Source organism: Nerophis ophidion, linkage group LG18, assembly GCF_033978795.1.
Source record: "Nerophis ophidion isolate RoL-2023_Sa linkage group LG18, RoL_Noph_v1.0, whole genome shotgun sequence".
NCBI lineage: Eukaryota > Metazoa > Chordata > Actinopteri > Syngnathiformes > Syngnathidae > Nerophis > Nerophis ophidion.
The window spans coordinates 27,478,534-27,495,815 of NC_084628.1; the positions used below are offsets into that span (position 1 = coordinate 27,478,534).

General features: G+C 39.3%; 1 protein-coding gene across 2 annotated transcripts in view; it reads right to left on the bottom strand.

Moving 5' to 3' along the window:
• Positions 1 to 17,282, bottom strand: part of rcbtb2 (regulator of chromosome condensation (RCC1) and BTB (POZ) domain containing protein 2) — a 51,815-nt gene that overhangs the window by 18,458 nt on the left and 16,075 nt on the right. For both annotated transcript variants that reach the window (XM_061877883.1, XM_061877884.1), the window contains exons 3-9: positions 17,026 to 17,176; positions 11,037 to 11,203; positions 10,809 to 10,967; positions 8,338 to 8,445; positions 8,137 to 8,279; positions 7,884 to 8,074; positions 633 to 759 (exon numbers count right to left, since the gene is read on the bottom strand). In XM_061877883.1, the coding sequence (XP_061733867.1) occupies positions 633 to 759; positions 7,884 to 8,074; positions 8,137 to 8,279; positions 8,338 to 8,445; positions 10,809 to 10,967; positions 11,037 to 11,203; positions 17,026 to 17,176 (1,046 nt within the window). The remainder of the gene's footprint in view (positions 1 to 632; positions 760 to 7,883; positions 8,075 to 8,136; positions 8,280 to 8,337; positions 8,446 to 10,808; positions 10,968 to 11,036; positions 11,204 to 17,025; positions 17,177 to 17,282) is intronic.

Consider the following 17,282-nt stretch of genomic DNA (forward strand, 5'->3'; position numbering starts at 1 on the left):
ATTTACATCTAACACAATTTCCCAACTCATATGGAAACGGGGTTTTTACTTGGGGGGAAAAAATAATATATGCTTATTTCTTTTAAAATACACTTGTGTTTTCCTACATTCCAACACAGTGTTTCTGTTCAAAATGTGTGTCATGTGACAATATACTTGCTAAATAAAAAATCTGCCTTTTTTTAATGAATAGTTACGCCTACTGTGCTACTGTATTTTAAGGTTGGTCATTATGGTGGTACTTGGAGAGCCAAGTACTTTCTGAGGTGGTACTTGGGGGAAAAAAACCTAACATATGCTATTTTTTATTTTTTCAAATACACCTTTTTTTTTTTTTTTTTGTTTACTATTGAGACCGTTCCGAGACCAGACTTGAGGGGAGGCGTAATGGTTGAAAAAAATCTACATGTTGTATTGGTTTTGAAAGCTGAAAAAAATTATGAAAACGACCCCCGCATGCCTCCTGTAAAAACTATCAGCAGACATTTTGTCAACATTTATATAGTTCATGTCGCCCAACTCTATTGTCCACAAAGTTGAATTGACCCAGAATGTCTTGTCAAGAAGAAGAATACAGATTGATGGCTGTTGTCTTCAAAGTAAAACTTCAATGAATTAAATTTGTTGTGTACCTTATTTTAAGCAGGGCTTTGTGAACATGGATACACTTTCCATCCACTAAGAACTTCAGGTCGGATATCTCAGGGCTGTCAAACTCTTTCTTCAGAGACTGGGCCACTGTCAGGTGATCGTCGCTATCTGCAGATAGATATAGATAGACAGATAGGTCTTTGTCATTGCACAAGTACAACGAAACTTTGTTTTCAGCACAAAAAACATGCATAAGCAAAAAAACATGGTAAAAAACAATATTCACGACCGAGAAGTGTAAATAAGCTTAGAACCCTGGGAAGAGTCGTATCGGAATAATTCACGACAAGGAGGCCTGGGACATGTCGGGGCTTCTCGAGGGTGACTTCAGTCAGAAAGTATGAGCAGGAAACATAATTTCCTGTTTATTTCTTCAAATACTTCCTGGAACTCAGGGCAGAAAATATTTGAACAGCAGCGGATTCCAAGGCTGCATGGGAACACAATAAATAATAATAACAAAATGCCCTTTGACATTAAAAAGACGTTTAAAGTTCATTGTGATGATTTATTGGTACTTTTTGCACATCACAAGTTCATCTTAACACCATTGTAGTAAATAAGAACTGTTTTTCAAGTTATCCTCATGAATATACTTCTACAAAAATGCAGCAATTTTTTGCTCAAGGGCTCCCTCTACAGGTGACAAGTAATACACTTAACAATGAATCAAGAAACGTTATAAATTATTGACATATTCAAAGGGGAACTGCACTTTTTGAGGAATTTTTCCTATCATTCACAATTATTATGAGAAACATGACGACAGATGGATATCTTTTTAATGCATTGTAAATATTAAATAAATTCGATGAAAAGTCTGCTTACAATGGAGCTGTTCAATTCTGCCTATAAAACCCCTAAAAACACCTCCATTAGTGTTTTATATACACAATCTAAGTATACAATGGGGCAAAAAAAGTATTTAGTCAGCCACTGATTGTGCAAGTTCTCCCACTTAAAATGATGACAGAGGTCTGTATTTTTCATCACAAGTACACTTCAACTGTGAGAGACAGAATGTGAAAAAAAATCCAGGAATTCACATTGTTGGAATTTTAAATCATTTATTTGTAAATCATGGTGCAAAATAAGTATTTGGTCAACCATTCAAAGCTCTCACTGATGGAAGGAGGTTTCGGCTCCAAATCTCACGATACATGGCCCCATTCATTCTTTCCTTACGGATCAATCCTCTTGTCCCCTTAGCAGAAAAACAGCCCCAAAGCAAGATGCTTCCACCCCCATGCTTCACAGTAGGTGTGGTGTCCTTGGGATGCAACTCAGTATTCTTCTTCCTCCCAACACGACAAGTTAAGTTTATACCAAAAAGTTCTATTTTGGTTTCATCTGACCACATGTGAAGCATGGGAGTGGAAACATCTTGTTTTCGGGATGTTTTTCTGCTAAGGGGACAGGACGATTGATCCGTGTTAAGGAAAGAATGAATGTGGCCATGTATCGTGAGATTTTGAGCCAAAACCTCCTTCCATCAGTGAGAGCTTTGAATGGTTGACCAAATACTTATTTTCCACCATTATTTACAAATGAATTCTTTAAAATTCCTACAATGTGAATTCCTGGATTGTTTTTTCACATTCAGTCTCTCACAGTTGAAGTGTACCTATGATTAAAATTACAGACCTCTGTCATCATTTTAAGTGGGAGAATTTGCACAATCGGTGGCTGACTAAATACTCTTTTGCTCCACTGTATATGTAATGTAGTAAAAATTATAATAACATTTAATATTTATCTATTTTGATCATTTTAAGCATACATGGCGCATTAATGAAAAAAAACGCATCGCATTTGCTTTTTTTTTATTCACCACTGATTAATACTCACTGCAGACTTCATGAGCGCCAACAAGCATAATAAAACATCACTTACTGTACGAGGTCTGCTGTCATTTGGATGCCGACTGCTAGGATGTTCATATTTTCCCCCTTTAGGTGGAAAATGACTCATAATCCTCATATATATATTGTTATGAATGTGTCTGTTACTGTATTATATGTACTTGCAATGTGCATATAAAACATATTATATTTTGTTATGAATGTGTTTGTTACAACATTATATATATACTTGCAGTGTGTATATAAAATGATATTGGAGGGTTTTGATGTTGTTTTAGAGGCTTTAAAGGCTCCAACAGTGACTCCCAAAGGCCGCATCGTTCGAGCATTTTTTTTAATCATCTTTAAGATTGTAAAAAAAAAAAAAAAACGTGTTCTTGTCTCTCATGATTGTGAACGATAAGCAAAATTCCCAAAAAAGTGGAGTTCCCCTTTAAACACTACTTCTCCAGCTCAGTATAATTTACATACAATAAAAAGACTGCGCTCAGGTCGTCATGGCGACTGCAGCGAGAGCTATACTCCTCTCTAAAAGCTGTTGAACCATTGTCACGCCGCCAGACGCCGTATGGTAATCAGCAGGACACTGTGTGCAGGTCTGGATTAGGAATGTAACATTGTGAACATTTCATTTGACGGTTATTGTGGGCAAAATTATCACGGCTGTCATTATCATTGCAGTATTGTTGAATGTGTTAAAAAAAGTACTTAAAGACTGAAATCTTTTAACCAGGTTTTTTTTTTAATAACTATGATAAATTAACACTAAATACTTTCTTGGCAGAAGAACCATTTATTATTTTTCTGGATGGATGGATTCTTAAGAACCTTACTTTTATTTGGGTATTTAAATGTTTATGTTTACATTTTCATTTCTTAAAGTTTTAGAATGTTGTTTTTTTATAAAGGCAATTTGATTGTTCACTTTGCTTGACGTCACCCAAGTTTACCTTTGCAGACAGCTTCCTCCTTGTTAATAAAGTTGTAAAAAAAACAAAAAAAACCCACCTATTTGTTATAGTCTTCTTAGTATAGATCGATCAATATAGATAGTTGCTTGGACAGTAATATGTTTTTTTATCAGTTTAGATCAGGGTATGTTGTGGAACTACGTTAAAGTATTTTGTTTTCATGATGGCATTTAAGCGAGAAAGTGAGGTAGCGCTAGTCGGTCCATAAGTTTATCAAACTGCAGCTATCAATCACATTAATTCGATAATTTTGATTCAAAACGGTAAGAATAACCGCAGATGTCATTAATGCCGTTTTCATTACATCTCTCTTCTCGATAAAAGTGCACATTCGTCTTTATATTTCTCAGTAAACAATGACAATTCAAGCGTATGATGAAGGTGGTGATGGACCGATATGTTTTTTTCAGGGCCGATACCAGTTATTAGTAGTCAAGGAAGCCAATAACCAATAGTTGGAGCAGGTATTCTTTTGCAGTACAAAGTTATTCAGACATTGAATCGTGCACATCAGTAAACAGATTGACAAGGCTTTAAGTTGTAGTTTCCACATGATATGTTAATTTTTGCAAACTTGATGACTACTTGTCGTTTAAAAGTTGTGTGAAAAACACCTGCTTCTACTGCTAATGTTAGGAAGTTGTGGACGTGACCACTGATCTTTATTGATAAGTTATTCAGAATTTGACAGCTTGCAATACTATAGTTGACACCAGTGGTAAAATAATAACTAATGCATCTTTGTGTGAGCTGGGGTTGTTGGGTATACCGGTACTGGTGTAGTATCGTGCTACTAATGAATCAAAAGCAGTACTGTACTCTGTTTGAAAAGTATCGGTTCCTGGGCATGACGGCGCATCGCCACGTCTAGACATTAATAGCATTGCGAGCTGAGGAACATGGAGTACTTACAAGCAGACACAGAGTGTAGACCGGAAAAAGAGAATAGACGTATTTTGGCCTAGAAGATAAAAGTGAAGTTATAACACTGAAAACCCTCAGGAAGAGGTGCTTTAAGACATGGCTAGCTAGCTAGCAGCTAACATTCATCCGCAGTCTGCAATGTTTTAGCTACTTCAAAATCACTAATCCTCACCTCCATGGTGACAAATAAAGTACGTTTCTTACATGTATCATAGATAGATAGATAGTACTTTATTGATTCCTTCAGGAAAATTAAAATTCCAGCAGCAGTGTACAGAGTTGAGATCAATTTAAATAAAAGTAAAAAGTAAATAATGGGGGTTTAAATGGAAACAAAATAGAGAAATATTACTATAAGAATAAAAAATAAAAAGCAACAATGGGAATAAAAATAAAACAGTAAAATAAGAATATAACAAGACAAAGTAGGCAGTAGTGACCATGTTATGAAAACTTATTGCACTGTTATTGTTTTGCATCCCCTGTCATCCTAGTACTCCCCCGCCCCCGTCCCAGAGAGGAGTTGTACAGTCTAATGGCGTGTGGGACAAAGGAGTTTTTGAGTCTATTAGTTCTGCACTTGGGATGAAGCAGTCTAGCACTGAACAGGCTCCTCTTGCTACTGATAACTGTATGCAGAGGGTGACTGGCATCATCCAGGATGCTCACTAGTTTGTCAACAGTCCTCTTCTCTGCCACCGTCACCAGTGAGTCCAGTTTCATTCTGAAGAACCGGCCCGCCTGATCAGTTTCTCAAGTCTGGAGCAGTCCTTCTTAGATGTACTGCCCCCCCAGCACACTACCATGTAGAACAGAACACTGGCAACCACAGACTGGTAGTACATCCGCAGGAGTTTTTTACAAATGTTGAAGAGTGCAGTCTCCTGAGGAAGTACAGCCTGCTCTGTCCTTTCTTGTACTGGTGGTCCGTGTTAACAGTCCAGTCCAGCTTATTGTCCACCCAAACCCCGAGGTACTTGAATGAGTCCACGGTCTGTACCTCAACTCCCTCGATCACAATACGTTGTGACCGTGGACTCGACCTCCCAAAGTCAATGACCAGCTCCTTGGTCTTTGATGGATTGAGCTGCAAGAGGTTCGTGGGGCACCAGACAACAAAGTTTTCATCCCTGCAGGGCGAGGAATAGCTAAGCATGCTTCACCACACACCGTAGGAGGATACGATAGCTAACCACTAACAGTAAGCTAACACCCCTGAATGTACAATAACGTATCTCGTTGACACTACAATGATTACATTGATATTTTTTATTGTCACAAAATCTTTTTTCCTTTTTTTTAAATTTATATTATGTTCATAAACTCAGGAAATAAGTCTCTGGACACATCAGAACTCAAATTATGACCAATGTATGATCCCGTCACTACTTGGTATCGGATTGATACCTAAATTTGTGGTATTATCCAAAACTAATGTAAAGTATCAAACAACAGAATAATAGGTGATTATTACATTTTAACAGAAGTGTAGATAGAACATGTTAAAAGAGAAAGTAAGCAGATATTAACAGTAATTTTAAAATCAATTTTTACAGTTTGTCCTTAAAAATGTAGACAAAATAATAGAATGATAAATGACACAATATGTTACTGTATGCGTCAGCAGACTAATTGGGAGCCTCTGTTTGTTTACTTACTAATAAAAGACAAGTTGTCTAGTATTTTCACTATGTTATTTAAGGACAAGATTGCAATAAGAATCATATGTTTATTGCACCTTAAGATTTTTTTGTTCAAATAAAACCAATAAGGCCATTTTTTGTGGTCCCCTTTATGTAGAAAAGTACCGAAAAGTATCGAAACCCTTTTTGGTACCGGTACTAAAATATTGGAATCGGGACAGTTTGTGTGCTTTCTATAACCGGTACTTGAAAGCGTGTAAATTCCAATTGATTGGTACATTGTTATGTTATTGTACTTTTTCATATTTATTTTCCTTTTTTTATTTACTTAGAATGTTAATAACATGTTAGAACAAATCCCTACTTTTTTTGTCCAATTGCTTTGAAAATGGCAGGTTAAAAACCATGAAATAATCATGATATTAATGGAATCAGAAGATTAATTTTTTTGCAATACTGCCCCGGACCTCGGATCTGATAGTCAGCTTGAAATAATCACCAATAAAAAAGCAATGATAACAAAAAAAATAAAGCTAATACAGAATGTATTTTTTTTACATCTTTATTTACACCAATTGCATATACCGTAAATTCTGGACTGTAACCTGTTACATGTTTCCCACGCTTTGAACCCTCCAGCTTATAAACGACTAATTTATGGACTTGTCTTCGCTGTCGACCATAATGGAAATAGTTTTTAAAAAACAAGCAAAGACACTGAATAGGTGTGTTATTGTTTGTGTTATGGCTCCATCTCACTGCAGTTGTTGCGGGTTAAAAATGTACTTCTTTAATTACTTAAACCGGATGTAAAACCGTCAGTAGCGTTTCTACTCGTATGGATTCTTCATTCATTACTACAAGCAACGTTTGTAAGTTTTACAATATAACTAAAACAATTCTTTCTTACTAAATCGTCCCATGTTTGATGTCTGCAGGAGTGTTTGCATGCATATTTGTACATGCTATCATGATATATATAAGCGAGCGTTGTTAGCCTTAGCCAGAATGCTAACACCTTTACGAGTGCCTGTGTTTGTATTATTAACTTACAATGGCATTCTTTTTTGTATTGTTTCAGTTTTGTAAAAAAAAAAATCACCAAAACGTCATTGTGGAGTTAAGTCTGTTTAGCCTATTGGAGAGCTAGCTTCTGCAGCTAGGGGGTCCAGGACCATGACATCTGTTTTGTTTGATCACCCGTTTTACTGCCATGTTACAGACCCCGTTTGGAAACAATTGAGGTATTAATAACAAACATAATAAACATTGATAATTTTAATAAACATTTACAAAATAATTGTGTAAACAAAATAATTTCACAACCCTTATATCTGTTGGTTATAGTCCGGTGTGACTAATATACTGTATGTAAAAATATTTTGTTCTAAAATTGAGTGGGGGCGGCTTTCATACCGAAACACTTTATGCTACAGAAAATTTGGTAGTATCAATAAAAATACCAATTAAGTCAGTTTCAATGAGGAAAATATATATATATATTTTTTATATGTAATAAATAAATATGGTGTAGTGGCTTACCACCACCAGGTGTCAATGAATTATGGGTTCTTACTTTTCTGTGAAGCACTTTGAGTGTCCGAAAAGCACTATATAAATCTAATTCATTATTATATGTGTCAATATTGTATCTGTTGAAATAGTTCTGCTCGAGAGGCAAAGAAGAAAAAAAAAAGTGGATTCAGATTAAAAAAGGGAAACATAACAGTGGCCTGCCGTAAATCTGTCCATCTCCAAAGAATGTATTGGTTATATTTCTATATCAGCCACCTTCTGCGAGTCATTACGACCACCCCCCACAACACGCTTACCGACAGTTAGAAGGCGCCACGTGACGGCCGGCGTGGCGAAGCAAGCGAAGACGTCGTCTGTGCAGCTGAAGTGTGTGAGGTGCGGGTTGGTGACGGACTGCCCTCGACACTGACCCCACATCAGAACCTGCCCGCTCTGCGTCTTGGCGGCGGATGTGTGGCTGGTGTGACACGCCGCCACTTCCACAATCCTGCGGGAACAGGAGACCACAGGCAGATGCACACCCGCTGCTCGAGGCCAAGGAATACGCACCGCTCTTTGTCGGTGCTTATCATGGTGGGAAGAGACACGTTGCTCTTGTTGCCTGTCCCCAATTGCCCGTAAGAGTTGGCTCCCCAGGCGTAAACAAAGCCCTCGTCGGTGAGCGCCAGTGTGTGAGCGTATCCGCAGGTGACCTGGAGTGGAGGCGGCGTGAGTTCCTAATTATGTCGTTTACAACTTGAGGGCTCCTACCTGGATGATGCTGACACTGTGGAGTGCTGCGATCCTGCAGGGAGTTTGCTGGTTCCCAGTGTTGCCCAAACCTAACTGGCTGTTGCAGTTGTAGCCCCATCCGTAGATCTGCAACAGTATGTATGTACAGGTATATATATATACATATATATATTTTAGATATGTATATTACTTTAAAACAGAAAATAAAAACAAGTGTTTTTTTTCTTTTTTTTAAATTAAATTTGTTATTTAATAGGTATATGAAATTAAATTTAAAAAAATAATGTTTGTAGGTGTTTTTCTAATTGAGAAATTGTTTTAAAAATATAATTTTTTATTTTATATATATATATATATATATATATATGAGTATGGAAGGAGGTTTTGGCTCAAAATCTCACGATATATGGCCCCATTCATTCTTTCCTTAACACGGATCAATCTTCCTGTCCCCTTAGCAGAAAAACAGCCCTCCTTCCATCAGTGAGAGCTTTGAATGGTTGAACAAATACTTATTTTCCACCATCATGTACAAATAAATTCTTAAAATTCCTACAATGTGAATTCCTGGATTTTTTTTCACATTCTGTCTCTCACAGTTGAAGTGTACCTATGATGAAAATTACAGACCTCTGTCATCATTTTAAGTGGGAGAACTTGCACAATTGGTGGCGGACTAAATACTTTTTTGCCCCACTGTATGTATATATGTATGTATGTATGTATATATATATATATATATATATATATATATATATATTATATATATGTATACAAACCCCGTTTCCATATGAGTTGGGAAATTGTTTTGTTAGATGTAAATATAAACGGAATACAATGATTTACAAATCATTTTCAACCCATATTCAGTTGAATATGCTACAAAGACAACATATTTGATGTTCAAACTGATAGACATTTTTTTTTTTTGCAAATAATCATTAACTTTAGAATTTGATGCCAGCAACACGTGACAAAGAAGTTGGGAAAGGTGGCAATAAATACTAATTAAGTTGAGGAATGCTCATCAAACACTTATTGGGAACATCCCACAGGTGTGCAGGCTAATTGGGAACAGGTGGGTGCCATGATTGGGTATAAAAGCAGCTTCCATGAAAGTAATTCACAAACAAGGATGGGGCGACGGTCACCAATTTGTAAGCAAATTGTAGAACAGTTTTAGAACAAGATTTCTCAACGAGCTATTGCAAGGAATTTAGGGATTTTACCATCTACGGTCCGTAAAATCATCAAAAGGTTCAGAGAATCTGGAGAAATCACTGCACGTAAGCGATGATATTACGGACCTTTGATCCCTCAGGCGGTACTGCATCAAAAACCGACATCAGTGTGTAAAGAATACCCCCACATGGGCTCAGGAACACTTTATAAAACCAATGTTGGTAACTACAGTTGGTTGCTACATCTGTAAGTGCAAGTTAAAACTCTACTATGCAAAGCGAAAGCCATTTATCAACAACACACAGGAACGTCGCCGGCTTCACTGGACCCGAGCTCATCTAAGATGGACTGATGCAAAGTGGAAAAGTGTTCTGTGGTCTGACGAGTCCACATTTCAAATTATACTTGGAAACTATGGACGTGGTGTCCTCCGGAACAAAGAGGAAAATAACCATCCGGATTGTTATAGGCGCAAAGTTCAAAAGCCAGCATCTGTGATGGTATGGGGGTGTATTAGTGCCAAGGCATGGGTAACATACACATCTTTGAAGGGACCATTAATGCTGAATGGTACATACAGGTTTTGGAGCAACATATGTTGTCATCCAAGCAATGTTATCATGGACGCCCCTACTTATTTCAGCAAAACGATGCCAAGCCACGTGTTACAACAGCGTGGTTTCATAGTAAAAGGGTGCGGGTACTTTTCAGGCTCGCCTGCAGTCCAGACCTGTCTCCCATTGAAAATGTGTGGTGCATTATGAAGCGTGAAATACGACAGCGGAGAGCCTGGACTGTTGAACAACTTAAGCTGTACATCAAGCAAGAATGGTAAAGAATTCCACTTTCAAAGCTTCAACAATTAGTTTCCTCAGGTTCCAAACGTTTATTGAGTGTTGTTCAAAGACAATGTGATGTAACACAGTGGTGAACATGCCCTTTCCCAACTACATTCGGCACGTGTTGCAGCCATGAAATTCTAAGTTAATTATTTGCAACAAAAAAAATTTTTTTTTATGAGTTTGAACATCAAATATCTTGTCTTTGTAGTGCATTCAACTGAATATGGGTTGAAAAGGATTTGCAAATCATTGTATTTCGTTTATATTTACATCTAACACAATTCCACAACTCATATGGAAACGGGGTTTGTAACATATTGAACTGAATGTGGGTTGAAAAGGATTTGCAAATCATTGTATTCCATTTATATTTACATCTAACTCAATTTCCCAACTCATATGGAAACGGGTTTTGTATAATGATAAAAAAAACCCTGCAGATATTCAATGAAAAGCAAATATTACCTCGCCGCTGTCAAGCACAGCCATAGAGCACAGCTGACCACAGGCTATGTTGACTACCACTTTGTTCTGCAGGCAGAAGCTGACCCGACGGGGCGTCGGCTGGTTGGCGGTGGACCCCGATCCCACCTGGCCTGAGTTATTGTAGCCCCACGCGTAGACCTGAACGTGGAGATGAGCCGCTCACGGGTCAAACGCATGACGGAGGAGAAGCAAGAGAGACGACGTTACCTCTCCTTCCGTCGTCAGGGCAATGGTGTGGTGGGAGCCACAGGACACCTCCGTCACCTTCTTGTTCTGGAGGTTGGTGGAGACGAGGGCGGGGATCAGCCCGTGGATGGTGGTCCCGTTGCCCAGCTGACTATAGCCATTGTGGCCCCATGCGTACACTTCTCCATCTACCAAGCAGGAGCAGCAACACAACACTTCATGAATGTCAGCGTTACAAAGATCTGTTGTATTGCAAACATGACTTCATTATCTATGCTGGTACCTCGACTCCAGCGTATTTGGAGATAAGAGCTGTTGCTTTGCTCAAAATTTGAGTTACAAACATCCCTGCCACGAATTGGCATTGCAGAGGCCACAGTTAACCTTGTAAAATCCGCCCGAAATATTTTGTTTTATCTTATAGTTAACATTAGCTTAAAGCTAGGGATGGTCATAACTGTTCTTGCTACCATGGGAAGGAAAAATGTAAATGTGAAGGACAGAAGAAGTGGATAATACTTGTAGAATTAAAGAAAGAAATTATCAAAACTAAGAGTGTGTCATCGACTTGGCGAAGCAGTTGGAGCGTAGCACTGCGAGAGTGCACCATACTGAAGTGGGAGGAGTCTATCACAAACCACAAATATTAAAATAATATCTCAATGGGGACATTTATCCATGAACATTTTGAGAAGCTGCTGATGGTGTGTTTGATGGAGACGCAGCCGAAAGGAGATTCAGTAGAAGTCTACTCCCCAAGCTAAATACTGTGCGTAATTAATACATTACTTTGTAAAACTACTGTAGGGTTTCCTGCCACCGCCTAAACTAACGTCTTAACAAGCTGCCCCGCTTAGTTCTGACTCTGCCTCCGTCAGTATGTCCCTGCAGCACCCAGCATTGTCCCACCCACAGAACCTTCTGATTGGTTATACGCAGAGCGGTAACAGCCAATCAGCAGTGCGTATTCAGAGCGCATGGAGTCAGTGCTCCTTCGGTAGATTGAGCACAAAGGTGAGCATTAGGCAGCGAACTCTCCCCAAATTATAATAAACACTTCCAAGTCCACTACTAGTAACATCACTATGAACCCGTTGACGTTCTAGAAACATAAGCGGCAGCTCAGCTCGCTCGCAGTCCTTGAGGTGAAGGCCAATTAGCTTCCAGCGTAATGTTAGCTCAGTGTGCGGTGTGTGTGTTACAGACAGCAAAGCCCTGTCTGTCTGAGAGAAAGACAAGCATTATTGACCAACAGTTAACTAAGTTATTTCACTTTACCTTTTTCTATGTTGATTGAGCTGTGTTGAAGCAGCAAAAAAGGACATTATGTTAAATGAAAGGTTTCCTGAAGCTGTCTCTGACAGTTCATATAATAATGTATGTGCATCATAAAGCCACATGTTGATGAAAATATAACATTTACTTAATAAAAATCAACTACAGGCTTCTCAAATGCTGTAATAAATTAAGCATTAAGAGTTGAGCATATGTCAGCATGTGGCCCCACTTTTAACTCTTTTTTTTAAACGCTTATTGTATATGCTTACTTAAAGTAAGTCATTAATTTGACCTTGTACGTCATTATTTCAGTATCTCAGGTAACTACGACTGTTTTATTACTTTACGGAAAAAATATTGAGATATATATTGTTGTAACGATCGCTCGTACTTGGGTTCTTCAGGGACCACAGGAACTTGGCACCACACTCGAGGCAGCGTTTACAATTTTTAATTCTTTACACAATCAGTCTCTAGTGGCTTTTCAGCCCAGCACTTGCAATAGTTTAATTCTGTTTCACACAAAGTCTCTTCGGCTTTCCAGTCGCTCTCCCTCCGGCAGTGTAGCTTTCTTTGTCCTGCCTCCTCTCATGGTCTCCTACGCTGCTAATAAAGGAACAGGTGATTAGATAACTCGTCCCAGCTGAGATTATCCATTCACCTGTCAGCTGCTTCATGGCCGACCCCTGAACACACCCCGCCTGCAGGGAACGCGTGGACCACGCCCCTCCCCACAATCGTATATCGTCATTTAGCAAATACAGCGGAAAACACAAACAAAAGTTGTAGGCTTCTTCACGCGACGAAGCCGGCCTATGTCACCACAGTTTGTAAGCTATTGCCCCCCAGGCTGTGGTGGCAGCAACAAGGTAGAGACATGATGGCGACAGGCCGAGTTACACCGATCCTAACACCCACCCACCCCCTTCCCCGGAGAGTCACCACCTTAAAGGGGAACATTATCACCAGACCTATGTAAGCGTCAATATATACCGTAATTTCTGGACTATAAGCCGCACCTGACTATAAGCCGCACCAGCTAAATTTAGGGGAAAATACAGATTGCTCCACATATAAGCCACACCCGACTATAAACCGCAGGCGTTTTAATGTTTAATTACCGTAGTATATAGGGGTTCCTGGAGGGGATTGTCGGGACAGAGATGACTGTTTGGGAATGCAAACATTTATTAACAATAAATCTTTCAATAATTCAATCAAACTTTCACATCTTTGCCATGGCGAACAGCATTCGTGCAGAGTACAAATAATACAACGGTGCAAAGTAATACAAAGTCCTCGCCTGTAACACGGCAGTAAAAGTGCAGTCCCGTGGCCGTTTACGTTATCAAAATAACGTATATGAAAAGTCAGTCTTTAATCATTGTGTCATCATCTTCCTCCTGCGTACTAAAACCACCGAAATCCTCTTCGTCTGTGTCGGAGAAGAACAGGTCCAAAATGGCGTCGTCAGCCACTCTCTTTCCTTTGTTCTCGCTCTCAAAACCTTCCTCTTCGTCAGTGGAATCAACGGCTCCGGCTTCGTCAGCCGTTACGCCGTCCTCTTCATCATCACGACAGCCAGATCGATTGCCTTTAACTTAAAAGCAGCATCATATGCACTTCTACGTTTGTTTTCCGTATTGAGGGTGTTTGCATTAACACTTCCTTTGCGCAAACTGTCGCGGACGCTCTCCTACTCTTTGTTTTGCTCTCGCTACCTGCCGCTGTCACGCCAAATTTCTTCCCACCTACAACCCATCCCCCACCCATGGGATGACGCATTTACTTCCGGGGTCACGTTTCCTCACGTTTCCTCTTACGTCAACCCATAGCATGTGTTTGTAAATAGTTTTTTTTATTATTATTATTTTTTTCATAACATAGCGTCTGTATTAATCAAGACCACGGAAGTAAATGGGGGGGAAGGTTTTTGTAGGGGGGAAGAAATTTGGCGTGACAGCGCCAGATGTCTACCTCGGTCTCGCGCATCCTCGTTAGTGCGCGCCCCTGGTTACCGTAAGCCGCACCGTTTTATAAGCCGCAGGGACCAGAACGAGGGAAAAAAGTAGCGGCTTATAGTCCGGAAATTACGGTACCTTGATGTTGCAGAAAAAAGCCCATATGTTTTGTTAACCGATTCCCAAGCTCTAAAAGGGTGAATTTGGCGATTTAAACGCCTTTCAATTGATAGCCTGTCGGACCTATGACCCTTCACCCGTGACGTCACACCGTGAAGCAATCCGCCATTTTCTCAATCTCATTACACGCACCAAGTCAAATCAGCTGTTATTTTCCGTTTTTTCGACTGTTTTTCCGTACCTTGGAGACATCTTGCCTCATCGGTGTGTTGTCGGAGGGTGTAACAACACGAACAGAGACGGATTCAAGTTGCACCAGTGGCCAAAAGATGCGAAAGTCTCTCGTTTGTTCCGCACACTTTACCGACGACAGTTGCTACGACAGAGATGGCAAGAATGTGTGGATATCCTGCGACACTCAAAGCAGATGCACCAAACTTTTAACATTGTGCATGAATACACAAAAGTGAGTTTTGTTGATGTTAGATTCAAGATTGTTTATTGTCATATGCACAGTTAAACAGACAGTTTGCTGTACAATGAAAATCTTACTTTGCTAGTCCACCCTTCAACAAGTCGCAAGGTACTTAGCTAAAAAAATAAAAAATAAAAATGAAAAGTATATACAAGGCACAGTAAGTAACATAACATTATTGCACATTCTGATTGACAGTCAACAGTATAAATATGGAGGTGACCTTGGGTCACAGCAGCAGTTAAAGTGTCTTTAGTGATCAAATTGTTATTGACTTATGTGGAGTGTGCTAATCAGACATATTTGGTCACGGCATGACTGCAAGCTAATCGATGCTAACATGCTATTTAGGCTAGCTGTATGTACATATTGCATCATTATGCCTCATTTGTAGCTACCAGTATATTTGAGGTCATTTAGTTTTCTTTAAGTCCTCTTAATTCAATTTTTTATCTCATGACACACTATCTGTATGTAATATGGCTTTTATTTTTTGCGGCTCCAGACAGATTTGTTTTTGTATTTTTGCTCTCTCTCCCTCTCCCTCACACGCTGCATCCAGCCTTTCCCGCCACCCACATTTAATGCCAAACAAACACATACCAATCGTTGGTTAGAAGGCGATTGCCGAATTCGTCCTCGCTTCCTCCCGTGTCGGTGTCTGTCGTGTCATTTTCGTCGGTTTCGCTTGTATACAGTTCGAATCGATATGGCTCAATAGCATCAGTTTCTTCTTCAATTTCGCTGCCTGCCTCCACACTCTAACCATCCGTTTCAATACATGCGTAATCAGTGGAATCGCTTACGCTATCCGCCATGTTTGTTTCTGGTGGTTTCACGCTGTGACGTCACAGGATAATTGATGGGTGGATATACCGATGGTGAAAATCAGGCACTTTAAAGCCGTTTTTCGGGATAGGGTAAAATTTTGAGAAAAACTTCGAAAAATAAAATAAGCCACTGGGAACTGATTTTTATTGGTTTTAACGCCTCAGAAATTGTGATAATGTTCCCCTTTAACTAACAAATTTTCTGGAGGAAACACTGTACTGTACTTGTTTGTACTACATTCTACATTCACGCAGTTGTACTGTATTGAATTAAAAGAGTGTAAAGGTAACTAATGGGTGTATTTTCAAGTGATCTCGCTAAGAGAATATTTCATTTGTAAATAAGAATTCCTACTTTGTGGAAAATAATTTATCGCGGTGATGTCCTAAACCAATTAACAGTGATAAAAGAGGGACAATTGTACTGTAACCCTTACATTTAATGCATGACTTACAAATCTCCCATCAATTGGTAATAAATCCAAGCCTACTACACCCACCACTTGATGGAAAGCTATGTAAAAAAAAACATGCTTTGCTACACATCTTAAATTACAGTTTGAAGCTCAGGCCAACTATCCGCTAATTCCTTCTTCAGTGCACTTAAATGTAGAATATATGTGTAATATATTTATATTATTCACATGTGAATAATGCTGTACAGTATTTATTGTCTATTGTGAGTGAACTGTGGTGCTGAATTTCCCCCAGGGATCAAAAAAGTACTTTCTATTCTATTCTATTAAAATAGTTACAGACGGCGGAGTTTTAAGTTGGATTTTTCTTCAGTTAATATGCTAGCCAGAATGTTTATGTGTCATGTTAGCATGTAGCTCACATTGCTATGCTAGTGTTGCTAGCGTTTGTGTCGTCCTGTCCCGCTCCTTAATGTTACGTTGTTGTGTGTGATTTATAACAGATTTTACATTGAACGGGTGCAGTGTTGCATGTAAAAAGTGTATACAAAATAGCTTCTTGGAGGCACACAATCGGAGAAAAACAACCAAAATGGTGTGTCCCCAGTGGTGTTTATTAAAAGCCCTTTTAAACTGCTCAATGCTTCTAATACACTGTTATCTACCGTCAGACAATTATTTCAAATGATTCCTTTAGTTTCTCAAGATCTAACATCAAAGCATTGAGGATAAGCCCTATCCATGTGGCACTGGCCCTTTAAGAGGGCCCACTGTTAGCACAGTGAAGGTAAACATGTACTTAATAACATGGACTTCGGGCTGTGCTCGCGGAATACCCAGCTTATGTTGGCACAGGAGAACAAAATGTCAACACTCAATTGATTTGGCCAGTGGCAAACCTTGCAGCCTTGAGCGTTAGTCATGTTTTACCTGAGGTGGCAATAACCACATGTGGGCCAGTTCCATAGCTTAGGGACACAATCTTCTTCCCACACAGGACATCAATCCTGCGCGGCTCGATGGTGCTCTGCAGGTCCCCCAGGCCTAGACAGCTGCTCATGTTGGTGCCCACGCCGAAAACCTGCAAAGACTCAAGTGTATTATTAAAGAGACAGTACGCCCTTGATGAAGACCAGCTGTGACCTGAAGTCCATCCATCCATCCATCCATTTTTAACCGTTTATTCC